Source organism: Lepidochelys olivacea, assembly GCF_965140295.1.
Source record: "Lepidochelys olivacea isolate rLepOli2 genome assembly, chromosome: 2".
Classification (NCBI taxonomy): domain Eukaryota; kingdom Metazoa; phylum Chordata; order Testudines; family Cheloniidae; genus Lepidochelys; species Lepidochelys olivacea.
The window spans coordinates 68,890,318-68,904,696 of NC_140412.1; the positions used below are offsets into that span (position 1 = coordinate 68,890,318).

Genomic DNA, 14,379 nt, shown 5'->3' on the forward strand with positions numbered 1-14,379 from the left:
TGTGTCCCCCAACTCTGTATGTGACCCCATCAAGCCTCCCCTAATGGTAACTGCCTTTTGCTGCTGTTTGTATAATATGTGAGTCTCACACCTCAAACTGCGCTACACTGCAGAAGGTTCAGAGTCCAGACTCTACCAATGATGTATGATCTCGGGCAGATGGGTGTTATCTTTATGTATTTCCTTTTAAACCTAGGAAACTACATTGTTAAAAGAATGCTTAGGTGGCAGAGTCAAGCTCTTGGAAGTTGTGGAATGGTAGGTTGCTTGGTCAACCTTAATTCAGCCTGCTTGTGATCATATGTATTATACACATACGAACTTATTTTCCCCACAGGACTCCTCCTTCCTGCAGTGCACAGAATGGACAGTGCTCAGGGACTGAATCAGGGTTGTGTAGTGAAAGAAGATGTCTATAGGATCCCTTTTCCCCCTTCCTCTAGAAGTTGGTAGGAGTGAAAAGAACAAAATAGAGGACTTCAGGAAGGTGAAAGAATGATCATGTGATTTAAGGCAGGAGAAGGCCAAAGGAGAGACCTGCTTCTGCCATAGTTCATGTGTTACTGAGGAAGTCCTTTAAGACACAATTTTGGCAGGTGCCACTAATCATGTTCCTCTTTCTCTGGGCACCTTCTTTGAGCCACCTGGGGCCTGATAGGCAGAAGTTCTGAGCACTCAGACCTTCAGCTGAAGTTGTTAGGTGTGGGTTCCCAGGCAGTAAGGCAGCATGATCTGGAGGCATGAATATGAGTTGAGTCGCGATGTTATGATTTGAAATCATGGCTCTGCCAGTGAGTCAGTTTCTTATTTTTCTAAGTGGGGAAGATAACAAATTCATCTCCAAAGAGATAAGAGCACTAACATTTTGTGAGGCACTCTGATATTGTGGTGAGAACTGCCCTATGAGGTGTTCTGTATTTGCCTGCACACTTTGGTTAGTCTACAGTAAATAAGGTAAGATCATCAACTGAATGATATTGAACAACTGCCTCATTCCCTGAGCAGCACCAATCTTGTGTATTGAATGAGGTAGGGATCTTGTGGAGATAGTATGTGATCATGTAATTAAACATATACATGCAAAGGGCTAAAATCTGCATAGGCTTAGGTTGCATGGGCAGTCTGCATTTGGGCACATCACAACTTTTGAGTACTTGACTTTGCAACCTAAATGTCCTCATAATGCAGGGTTTTTTTTTAATGTTTATCCTGGCACAAATATTTCTGAGTATTCTGGTGGGCCATGTGGAGGCAAACCAATGGCCTAATCCAAACTTTGATGACAAAAGTTTCATTATGTGCTAAGTGTTGACACTTGGCTGTAAAAGTCAACCTGTGGGGAACTCCTGTCCTCTAAACAGATGTTGGAAGCTGCAGAAACAAACAAACTACTCTGCATCCAAAAAGTATCCAGCTATAGCTATGTATTTTAAAATAAGGATTAGGACATTGGCTTAACTATCTCTCCATGGAATATGGAAATACTAATGTCAGTATTTAAGCTGTTGCAATGTGTTTAACTATAGCTGTATTATGAGTAAGACTATATTTTAGTCATGGGTATTTTTAGTAAGTCATGAGTGGGAAACAAAAATTCACAGCCCATGACCTGTCCATGACTTGTACTATATATTTGACTAAATCTTGGGTGTGGGGGTGGCCTGGGTGGGGGAGGGGCACACAGCATGCCCTGGTGGTGGTGGGGCGGGGGGGGAATGGCAGGGGTTGGCGGGGCTGGCAGGCTCCCTATGTGGCTCCCTAGAAGCAGCAACATCCCTCCCAGGCTCCCTCAGCTCCTAGTTCCGCATGCTGACCCCATCCCAACTGCCACCAATGGGACCTGCAGGAATGGTGCCTGAAGGCAGAGGCAGCATGCAGAGCTAGCAGTTGAGGGAGAGACATGTCGCCGCTTCACAAGCCTCCCAAGGTAAGCGCTGTCCAGAGTCCTCACCTCAGCCCTGAGCTCCCTCCCACATGCACCCAAACTCCTGTTGCTGCTGGGGAGGGAGGGAGAAAGGGGGGTGGTGACCTGAGACTGCCCCGGCAGTGGCCGGTGCAGCTCGCCCAGGACTTGCCTGAGCTCCTCAGGCGAGCTGCACTGGCTGCTGCAGAAGTCACAGAGGTCATGGAATCCGTGACAAACTCACAGCCTTAATTATCTGATGCCCTAGTCTGGACTTTGTATTGAAGGGAAGGCTTTGTACAAAACCATGTTTCTTACCTTCTGTTTGCAAAAGCCACTGAAGAATCAAACAATAGAAAGAAGGTACTCTGTAGTTCACATCTTAGATGTGTGTCCAAAATGTCACACCAACATATCTGAAAATAAACAATATTAAAAATTGTACTTAATTTGTACAATATTTATATTGCTGATTAATTCTTTCATTTAGATTGTCTCTCTGTGACTTGGCTGGGTCTGAACGGTGCAATAAGACACAAGCTTTTGGAGACAGACTAAAAGAAGCAGGGAATATTAATAATTCTCTTTTTATTCTTGGGAAATGCATTGCAGCACTGAAGCAGAATCAGAATCCTACGTAAGTGAGAAGACCTATAATAATAACTTGAATTTTAGTTCAGCTAAAAGACTAACCATGCAGTGCACAGCTTTGGGTAGTGATTTTGCAAACTTGGACAATGGTTCACTTAACATGTACATTTAGCAATATGTTTATTGAAAACATCACTATAACTCATTTAATTCTTCTTCTTTTCCTGTGGGAAAAACTATTGTATGTGGGAGTATGGTAGAAAAGACATGAAATTGCAAAACCAGTGACTCTTTTTATTTTGTGAGCAACCAATATCTCTCATAAGTACAGATTTTTTTCTCCATCTGTGCAAGTAAACTCACTTGAGAGTTCAGAAATAGACTCTCCTCCGCATGAGATTTCTTCAAGTATCTCCTTTTTGTGACTGGTATGAACTTGTCCAAAAATACAGATTTGTTGTCCATATTCTTTTTTCTTGACTTTTTAAAATATCTTTCCTTGGACAGTATTTGGGAATATGTTCAGCTTTGTTGGATAGGGACGTTACATTCAAATTTGGGTGTTCTTATGGAAAAGTGCGTATATTTCCTCAAAGAGAAAAGGAGTACTTGTGGCACCTTAGAGACTAACCAATTTATTTGAGCATAAGCTTTCGTGAGCTACAGCTCACTTCATCGGATGCGTACTGTGGAAAGTGTAGAAGATCTCTTTATACACACACAAAGCATGAAAAAATACCTCCCCCCCCCTCCTGCTGGTAATAGCTTATCTAAAGTGATCACTCTCCTTACAATGTGTATGATAATCAAGTTGGGCCATTTCCAGCACAAATGGAGTGGAAATCTATCAACTGCATGAAAAAACTTGTACAGATACAGATGGACATCATACCAAAAGGACTGAAGGTAAAAAATCCATTACAATCGACATACCACACAGACTATGCTGACAGCTTGTGCCACACGCTCTCAAAGAAACTGCAGAACCACCTGATCAACATCCTCTACAGCAAACAAGGAAAGATAAAGAATGAGCTCTCAGAAATGGATACTCTCATAAAAAACCAACCTTCCACACACACTTCCTCGTGGCTGGACTTTTCTAAAACTAGATAATCCATTTACAACACACACTTTGCTTCTCTACAAAAGAAAAAGGACACTAAACTTTCTAAACTACTACATGCCACAAGGGGCCACAGCAATGGTTCCCTCAACCCACCCAGCAATATTGTTAACCTATCCAACTATACTCTTAACCCAGCAGAAGCAGCTCTCCTATCTTGGGGTCTCTCCTTCTGCCCCTCCACCCCCACGAACATGATACAGTTCTGTGGTGACCTAGAATCCTATTTTCGACGTCTCCGACTCAAGGAATATTTCCAACATACCTCTGAACAACATACTAATCCACAGAGACCTCCCTACCAACACTACAAAAAGGAATCTAGGTGGACTCCTCCTGAAGGTCGAGACAGCAGACTGGACTTCTACATAGAGTGCTTCCGCCGACGTGCACAGGCTGATATTGTGGAAAAGCAGCATCACTTGCCCCATAACCTCAGCCGTGCGGAACACAATGCCATCCACAGCCTCAAACAACTCTGACACCATAATCAAAAAGGCTGACAAAGGAGGTGCTGTTGTTCATATTCTGACCTATTCATGGTGACAAGAGGCTGCTCGGCAGCTCTCCAACACCACTTTCTACAAGCCATTACCCTCTGATCCCACTGAGGGTTACCAAAAGAAACTACAGCATTTGCTCAAGAAACTCCCTGAAAAAGCACAAGATCAAATCCGCTCGCACACACCCCTGGAACTCCGACCTGGGATATTCTGTCTACTACCCAAGATCCATAAACCTGGAAATCCTGGGTGTCCCATCATCTCAGGCATTGGCACCCTGACAGCAGGATTGTCTGGCTATGTAGACTCCCTCCTCAGGCCCTACGCTACCAGCACTCCCAGCTACCTTCGAGACACCACTGACTTCCTGAGGAAACTACAATCCATCGGTGATCTTCCTGATAACACTATCCTGGCCACTATGGATGTAGAAGCCCTCTACATCAACATTCCACACAAAGATGAACTACAAGCAGTCAAGAACGCTATCCCTGATAATGTCACGGCTAACCTAGTGGCTGAACTTTGACTTTGTCCTTACCCATAACTATTTTACATTTGGGGACAATGTATACCTTCAAATCAGCGGCACTGCTATGGGTACCCGCATGGCCCCACAGTATGCCAACATTTTTTACGGCTGACTTAGAACAACGCTTCCTCAGCTCTTGTCCCCCTAATGCCCCTCCTCTACTTGCGCTATATTGAGGACATCTTCATCATCTGGACCCATGGAAAAGAAGCTCTTGAGGAATTCCACCATGATTTCAACAATTTCCATCCCACCATCAACCTCAGCCTGGACCAGTCCACACAAGAGATCCACTTCCTGGACACTACGGTGCTAATAAACGATGGTCACATAAACGCCACCCTATACCGGAAACCTACTGACTGCTATTCCTACCTATGTGCCTCCAGCTTTCACCCTGACCAAACCACACGATCCATTGTCTACAGCCAAGCTCTGCCATACAACCGCATTTGCTCCAACCCCTCAGACAGAGACAAACACCTACAAGATCTCTATCAAGCATTTTTACAACTACAATACCCACCTGCTGAAGTGAAGAAACAGATTGATAGAGCCAGAAGAGTTCCCAGAAGTCACCTACTACAGGACAGGCCTAACAAAGAAAATAACAGAACGCCACTAGCCGTCACCTTCAGCCCCCAACTAAAACCCCTCCATCGCATTATTAAGGATTTACAACCTATCCTGAAGTATGACCCAACACTCTCACAAATCCTGGGAGACAGGCCAGTCCTTGCCTACAGACAGCCCCCCAACCTGAAGCAAATACTCACCAGCAACCACATACCATACAACAGAACCACTAACCCAGGAACCTATCCTTGCAACAAAGCCGGTTGCCAACTGTGCTCACATATCTATTCAGGGGCCTAATAACATCAGCCACACTATCAGAGGCTCGTTCACCTGCACATGCACCAATGTGATATATGCCATCATGTGTCAGCAATGCCCCTCTGCCATGTACATTGGTCAAACTGGACAGTCTCTACGTAAAAGAATAAATGGACACAAATCAGATGTCAAGAATTATAACATTCATAAACCAGTCGGAGAACACTTCAATCTCTCTGGTCACGAGATTACAGACATGAAAGTTGCGATATTACAACAAAAAAAGTTCAAATCCAGACTCCAGCGAGAGACTGCTGAATTAGAATTCATTTGCAAATTGGATACAATTAACTTAGGTTACCTTGCATAATGACTTAGCCACTCCCAGTCTCTATTCAAGCCTATTTCCCCTTGTTTTTTCCTACACCCCTCCCCCCCCCCCCCCGACGTTCTTGTTAAACCCTGGATTTGTGCTGGAAATGGCCCACCTTGATTATCATACACATTGTAAGGAGAGTGATCGCTTTAGATAAGCTATTACCAGCAGGAGAGTGGGGTGGGGGGAGGTATTTTTTCATGCTTTGTGTGTATAAAAAGATCTTCTACATTTTCCACAGTATGCATCCTATGAAGTGAGCTATAGCTCATGAAAGCTTATGCTCAAATAAATTGGTTAGTCTTTAAGGTGCCACAAGTACTCCTTTTCTTTTTGCAAATACAGACTAACACGGCTGTTACTCTGAAACCTTTCCTCAAAGAGTGGATCTAGAAAAGTTATTGGTCAGCTATGTATGATATTTCAACTCACTGTTTCCTTCATGGAAATTGTACAATTTTCTCTTTAAGTGTGAAACACAGCTATATTCCATTCAGAGAGAGTAAACTCACTCGTCTGTTTCAACCATTCTTCTGTGGTAAAGGCAAAGCTTGTATGATTGTCAACATTAATCAGTGTGCCTCCGCTCACAGTGAGACATTGCACTTAATGAAATTTTCTGCTACAGCCAAACAGGTAAGTAGAAGTCTACTTCTTGAAGCATTCTTACACTTAACTTATAAATTGCCTAGATTGACTATATATTGAAACTCCTGATCACATAGTCTCTGTGCTTCTTGATTTGAAGCACAACTGCCTTGTCTCTTATGGGCTTATAAAATACCATACTACTTCCTACATATAAAGTGCTGTTGCTTGTTTTTAATAGTCTTAATCTTCTTGAAATAGTGGCTTTTCAGTCAGGTATGCAGAATTATATTAGTATGCACTAAACAAAGTACAGTTACCTAGCGTGACCAGACAGAGTGTTGGCCATGTTATGCTACCTGTGTACATGCAAATAATTAAATTGTAATCCCACATCATGTGCATGCACAAGTTATGAATGTGTAAGTTTGTTGCACAAGCTGACCATTTGTCCCAAAGCTTTTTAACAGCAGCTTCAAGAGATGCAGTAAGAAGACGCAATCTCTAGTGTCTTACAACCAATATCAGAAACAATCTTTACTTTCTTTGGGAGTGGCTGGCGCACATGCACGTGCTCTCTCTTGCTCTCACTCTTCCTCCCCACCCCCACCCCCCGACCAATTTCCACCCTGCATAGATGGTTGCTAGTTCCTATCCTCCCTGCCTCATCACTAATGCAGGATTTTGGATGGTATTTGATCTTACCCTGCTCTATTCGCTTTCCTATTTCTTCCTGACAGCTGCCCCGCAGAATCAATTGCTGGGCTGCCTCTTGCTGTCCATTTCCTGCTGCTCTCATGAGGTAGCTATTTATTTGATGGAAAGAGAATCTTCTTTCTAGTTTGGGGCTGTAAACCCACTTTTACATTTAAAACTCTATTACACTCAGGAAACTGTTAGAGCTCCTAAGTCAGGGTTTCTGACAGTGCTCTCAATGTAGAACTTTCCCTGTTTGAGTTCCCTCCATAGTACATGCTTCTTCCCTCTCTGGATGGATAGAGCTTGTCTGTCAGAATCCCCTGAGCTTCTCTGATCTAAGTCCCATGACTCAATCTTCATCTTGCACATCAGGGTGGATACCTGAACCTCTCAGCCTCATCCCACATGAGGCAATAACCATGCTAGGCAATTGCTCTTGGTCATTCAGGGAAAAAATGCCAAAAGCTAAAATTCTCAGAATTTTTTTCTGAATCTCTGCTTAGATAACTAACCATAGCAAGTCTGAAAATAAGGAAGATCTTGTTTTATTAAATAAAAACTGAGGGACAATGTTAGGATATAGATATTCAGGCCTGTCTGCAAAGGCCTGTACTCTAAGAATTTAGGTGTATTGTTATCACTTGGCTAGTGATAGAGGTATAAAAGAGAGAATCAAAATCACTGTCTGCTGGTGTAAGGGCCTTCTCTTCCTGTGACAGTCTGAGGCCCTGTTCTTAGGCTAAGGCCTTTGGCTAAGCAGCAGAGGCAGCCATAAGCTGGGAAGCAAACAGTCACATCCTCACATTCCAAACTAGTCACACTGAAATAAGGTGCTATTCGGCTGTTAGGAACTATCAGGACAGGATTGTATTCCTATCACCTCCAGAGAAAGGGAAGTGCCTAGAAAATGTAAAAGGAAACTTAGTTTGATAGCATCCTGTCTGGCAAGAACTCACTTATCAATAGCTGGGATGTGAAATCCTCACTTCTGTGTTGTCTTGTCATTGTAGTTCCCACTTTGCTATTGTTTGTCTGTATAATCTCTGTCTGGTTCTGTGATTGTTCCTGTCTGCTGTATAATTAATTTTGCTGGTGTAAACTAATTAAGGTGGTGGGATATAATTGGTTACATAATCATGTTACAATATGTTAGGATTGGTTAGTTAAATTTCAGGAAAATGATTGGTTAAGGTATAGCTAAGCAGAACTCAAGTTTTACTATATAATCTGTAGTCAATGAGGAAGTGACTGGGTGTGTGTGGGGGTGGGCATGGGCATGTGGGTGTGTGAGATGGGAACAGGGAATGGGGGTAAGAAAATTGGAATCATGTTTTGCTAAAGGGGGAAATGGGAACAGGGAATGGGGGTAAGGAAGTTGGAGTCATGTTTAGCTAAGGGTAGGAATGGGAACAGGGACACAGGTGTAAGGCTCTGTGGTGTCAGAGCTGGGAAGGAGGATACTAAGGAAGGAAACTGGAATCATGCTTGCTGGAAGTTCACCCCAATAAACATCGAATTGTTTGCACCTTTGGACTTCGGGTATTGTTGCTCTCTCTTCATGTGAGAAGGACCAGGGAAGTAAGTGGGTGAAGGAATAAGCCCTCTAACAGACAGTCTTAAGTTTGTCTTAAAAGTATATGTATTTTAACATTCTTTGCTAGATGGAAGGTTTGTTAACATAGCTCCTTTATATTACCAGAAAGAAATGCCATTTCCTCGACAGTACATAAAATTTTATGACTATTTTTCAGGTTATTCAGACAATCCACCCCCAAACCTTTGGATATTTTGCCCCAAAACTGGTTGGGAAGGATGGCAAGCCTATAGTACATTTTGATGCCAACATATCTGCTGAAGAATTTCCCGATGAAGATATTGATACCTCCTCTGAAGAGGAAGTGGACATCACCATCATGACCCATGAGGTAGTTAAAATCTAATCAGTTATGTATACCACAGTATATTTTAGTCAGTATATTCAAATAATAGGAGAAGGGACAAGTTGCCTAATCTGAAATGCTTGGGTTCCTGCTCAGTGTAATTTTAACATGCTGTGCGATGGTAGGATGGCCCAGCCTAGCTTTAAGATGGCTAAGTAGAATAGAAATGAGGGTAAGCATTAGAAATTTCAGGTCAAAAGGAAAAGCTCAGAGGAAGTGAATATTTAGATTGGGATGCCTCTTTAAACCCTTCTCAGACTGTGATGTAAATCTGATGCAATATCTAAGCAGGAAAGTAAGGAAGCAGTAAGTTTTTTTGTTTTTTTTTATTAAAAGACCGCGCCAATTATTTTTAAACAGTTACCCTTTTCCTCCTGGGGAACTTTACAAACATGTCTTTAAAACCTTTGCAGATCACTTTAACAAACTCATATGTGATGGGGAATAAGGTTAATGTCTGTAACTTGCTTTGTATATACAAATCATCATATAAATGCAGGAGCATGTATCCATCCTATATGATGTGGCTGGAATAGAAGGCTTGCTATCTTTAACAGGATCTGAGGTAACATCTGCTAAAATGAAACAGTGGGTCTGTTGATCTGAAAATAACTTGCGTCCAAGAGTCTTAAAAGAACTAGCTGAAGAACTCTCTCAACCATAATGTTAATTTTTAACAAATTTTGGAAAACTGGGGAAATTCCAAAGGTTTGAAGGTCTGCCAACATGATTCCAATTGTTAAAGAGTAAAAGGGATGACCCAGGGAACTCTAGACTGGTTAGCAAGACCTCAGTCTTGGGCAAAATAATAGAACAGTTAATTTGAAACTCTATTAATACAGGCTAAAAATATTATTCCAGTTCATATGGTTTCATGGAGAATAGGTCTTGTCAGACCTGTAACCTTTTTAAACAATTACAGGTCAGGTTGATTAAAAGCAACTTTGTTGATATGATATACCTAGATTTCTCCAATCCATTTTACTTAGTACTCCATGGCATCTTGATTAAAAATTGCATTATATGGAATTCACAGGGCCCACATTAGATGGATTTAAAAATTGGCTAACTGACAGATCTCAAAATGAAGGTGGTTAATGAGGAGAGGTACTTGAACAGGGCCATTAGTTGCAGCATCCCCAAATGGTTGGTTATTGGTCCAACACTTGTCAATATATTTTTAGAATCTGTTTAGATGAGAGAAAATCTGTCCTATGCAAACGTTAGTAGCAAAGATTAGTGGTGTAATAAATGAAACTAGATTAGTGTTAGTGATTTGAATTGTCTGGTTAAATGGTCACAAACCCAGAAAATACATTTTAATACAGCCAAATACAAGGCACTACATTCTAGGAACAAAGAATGCAGGCTATACTGATGGGAGACTGTCTTGGAAAGCAGGGACTTATGCAGATTTAAGAATCATTATAGCTAAGACTCCACGTGAGCTCTCAGAACAATGTTGTGGCAAAAAGGGCTATCGTAATCCTTGGTGGTTTTTAAAAACAAACCGGGGTTGGGGGGGGAGATATCAAGTAGAAATGAGGAAGTGATCTTGCCTCTGTGTACAGGGTTGGTAAGACAATTGTTAGAATACTGTGCACAGTCCCAGTGTCCACACTTCAAGAAGGTTGTGGACCTATTGGAGAAAGGTTAAATGAGAGCTATAAAAATGAGCCGGGGCTGGAATACAAGCCTTATTGATGTGAGGCTGAAGGTGCTCAGTCTATTCATCTTATTGAAGAGAAGGTCACTGTGTATAGGTATGTAAACATTTAAAAAGATCTCTGATAGAGGAGGCTTGTCAGTCATGCTGATAGACATAAGATCAATGGCTGGAAGTTGAAATTAGACATACTCAACCTTGAAATAAGATGCAGTATTCCAGTAGTAATTTCAGTAGAAATTAAACATTGGGACACCTTATCTGAGGAAGTGGTAGACTTTCTATCTCCTTTTTAAAAATGAGATTAGATATCATTCTAAAAGGCAAACTAATTCAACTTCTGGGAATAATTGTATAGCCTGTAGTTTCAGTAGGTTGGACTCGGTCCGTGATTCTCAGACTGAAACTTGCAAGCTGGAAGTGGCTCTTTAATGTGTCGTCTACAGCTCTTTGTAGCACATGATATTAAAACACTGTGATTTAATTAACAACCAATCGGGATGCTTTTACTATGTTAACTAATTGTAATTGATAAAATAATCCTTGGTCAGTCACTTTGCTGTGAGAATAATATATAAACTAAATATTTCCCTGTCATACTATAGTACTATATACTCATATTTAAACAGTAAATGAAACAACGAATTCACACTACTGTGGGTCTTTTGGGCAATGCTGATGGCTTATTTGGCTCCTGAACCACTGAGGTCTGAGTATCACTGAACTAGGTGATCATAGGGGTCCCTTCTGGCCTTATTGTCTGTGAATCTAGCATCTTTTAGCAATTAAATACCAAGGTGAAAACAGAAAATGCCAAACTGGGAAGAGGTTGTTTCTGCAGTAAATGTTTTCAAATTTGAGGTTTCTCTTCAACCTTTCCTTTTGAACGCTAGAAACTGCTTAAACTAAAATGTGCAAGAAATGCAACCTCTTTCTATTGGCTCTGATTTTTACTATTCTGTAGCCAACATCCTGGTCATTCACAAACAGTCAACTTCTGTTAGTCTTGGTAGTAAAGCTTTTAATAATTTAGTATCATAAAGCAACCTTTAATCTATTTAAATTATCCAAGTGGAGAATTGTGTCCATTTCATTAAGCTATGACATGGCTAACAAACTCTCATCTACTGGTTTGAAAAAAAATTCTGTTTTAAAAAAACAAAACACTGTTCTTGTTTGTCTCATGCCAGATTCATTCTTTTCTAACTGATCTGTCATGGTGCACAACTTAACAATTGTCTAGATTGCTAAATACTAGTGATTGCTGCTGCAAATCAATACTCTAATTGTTCACTTCTGAACTGATCCACTCTCAGTAGCCCAATTTTATATCTATGTATTGCTTTCCAGCCCATGGAGCAGGAAACTCTGGAGGTGATCCCAAAATGTGGAAAGACTTAATTGAATTATTTAGTAGGAGCAAGATATAATCATTGAAGTAAATATCAGTTTTCCCATTCACTTCAATGGGAGTAGGCTCAAAATCCTTTTCTTGGGCACATAATTAGGTTTCAACAGAACTGAGGTATTTCAATAGGAAAACCAACATGAGATGGAGTTTCATGTTCCATAGTGGACAGGTAGAGATGGCTTTTATGAACACCATTGCCTGGTAAATAGCCCTTTTTTTTTTTTTTTTTTTTTTATATATAATTTGAATTGCATGTTGTTACTCCTGAAGTGGTTTCTGAAGTGAAGTATTTTAAATGCAGGAGCTCTTGAAAACGACTGAGAACCTGAAGGAGACGCTAGTTGCAGAAAGGCAGAGTAAACTACTTCTTGAGGTGCAGATACGTAAAGAGATGGCAGAAGCCATGTTTCAACAACTGTTGGAAACGGAGGAAACCTGGAGGTAAGCGATGACACCATCAAAACTATATAACATGATATAGAATAGGAACATTTCATGCATACGCCATTTAGAGAGGAAGCTAATAATGACTGGCCAACTCTAAAGCTCTTCTATTGTTCCCAAGAGCAAAAGACTAGAAAATGTCTCAGTGATCAGACTACCGTTGCATGCTTCCCAAAAAAAAAAAGGTGGTGGTAATGCCCTCTGCACGCAACACTGGATTTATTTTATGGTTAACCTGAAATTACTGGAGGATCTCATTCTGACTTTCCCATACATGAGAATCTACCAGATCAGGTAAGAATGATGGGTCTAATCACATACACTTAGTACCTCCCTGAGGATGCTCTGCTAGACTGCTGTAGAATACAAATGGCTACACAAGTGGCAGAACACCTTTGTAAGCACACTACATTGTCTATCTTTTGTGTGGCTTTTTTGCCAGCTCCACGAACCATTACCGCCTTCTTGGTGGCTAAGATAATGTGACTGCACACACAACATAGAGCTGGTTCTGAGCAATGGTTGTGGTAACTCCAGGGATTGGTTCAATAATTTGGGGATCTGCAAAGTTGATGGGTATTTCAAATGCTATTGCATGTGACATAGGGCAGTGGTTCTCAAAGCCAGTCCGCCCCTTGTGCCGGGAAAGCCCCGGCCGGGCTGGGCTGGGCCAGTTTACCTGCTGTGTCCGCAGGTTTAGCCGATTGTGGCTCCCACTGGCCGCAGTTCGCCACTCCCGGCCAATGGGGGCTGCGGGAGGCGGTGCGGGCCAAGGGATGTGCTGGCCGCCCTTCCTGCAGCCCCCATTGGCCGGGAGCGGCGAACCGCGGCCAGTGGGAGCGGCGAACCGCGGCCAGTGGGAGCGGCGAACCGCGGCCAGTGGGAGCGGCGAACCGCGGCCAGTGGGAGCGGCGAACCGCGGCCAGTGGGAGCGGCGAACCGCGGCCAGTGGGAGCGGCGAACCGCGGCCAGTGGGAGCGGCGAACCGCGGCCAGTGGGAGCGGCGAACCGCGGCCAGTGGGAGCGGCGAACCGCGGCCAGTGGGAGCACTTGTATTGCAAGACAAATCATCTGCTTAGTTCTCTCATCTTGTTTCTGCTATTCATTTTCATTCAGCTTCTGCTTCTGCTCCACTAAAGCACAGTTTTCTGACATTTTAAGAGGAGGCTAGTCATGATAGACCATGGCCTCTCTGGCAGGTGACTAAACACAGAGAAATCAAGCATGCACTGAGATGGTAGACGTCTGCACACTACTAAAGAAACCTGAAATTACCTGTAGCATTTTTTTGCATCTTTTCTTGGGAGGCGTCCCCTGGAAAAACAAGGGAGTTCTAAAAAAAAATTGCGAAAATCACAATGGGATTGTGTCCCTCATCCCTGTATTTTACGTGATTGGCACCAAGGTGAGCCTAATAGGAATACCACAGAAATTTTATTATACTGTAGTGTAGTAAAATTGGAGACAATTGGTTAGACACGTCTTACAGTAGTGTTAATGTGTCAGGTCTGTCACTGTCTATTGATAGAAACTTGCTGTGTTTTTCCCCCCCACTCCTTCCAAAAAAAAATTAAGGCTGGGATAGCCCATCTAAGTCTTGGTTTAAACTTAAATCTATCAACGTAGTTATGTTTGGAGCATGAGGGTGGTCGGTTAATCTACATAGTTAAACCAGCAAAACCTTCCTGATGTAGATGCATTTTATACTGGCATAGAAGTGCTTATACCAGTATAGCTTATGCTGGTTCCTCAAACTGCAGTTA

At 42.1% G+C, this 14,379-nt stretch overlaps 1 protein-coding gene across 2 annotated transcripts in view; it reads left to right on the forward strand.

The window, feature by feature from the left end:
• LOC311516637 (kinesin-like protein KIF20A) overlaps positions 1-14,379 on the forward strand; it is a 49,771-nt gene that overhangs the window by 17,137 nt on the left and 18,255 nt on the right. The window contains exons 11-14 of one of the 2 annotated variants that reach the window (XM_084620918.1): positions 2,394-2,540; positions 6,339-6,504; positions 8,907-9,080; positions 12,474-12,613. In XM_084620918.1, coding sequence (XP_084477044.1) covers positions 2,394-2,540; positions 6,339-6,504; positions 8,907-9,080; positions 12,474-12,613 — 627 coding nt within the window. The remainder of the gene's footprint in view (positions 1-2,393; positions 2,541-6,338; positions 6,505-8,906; positions 9,081-12,473; positions 12,614-14,379) is intronic. The other variant, XM_084620919.1, reaches the window with a different exon arrangement.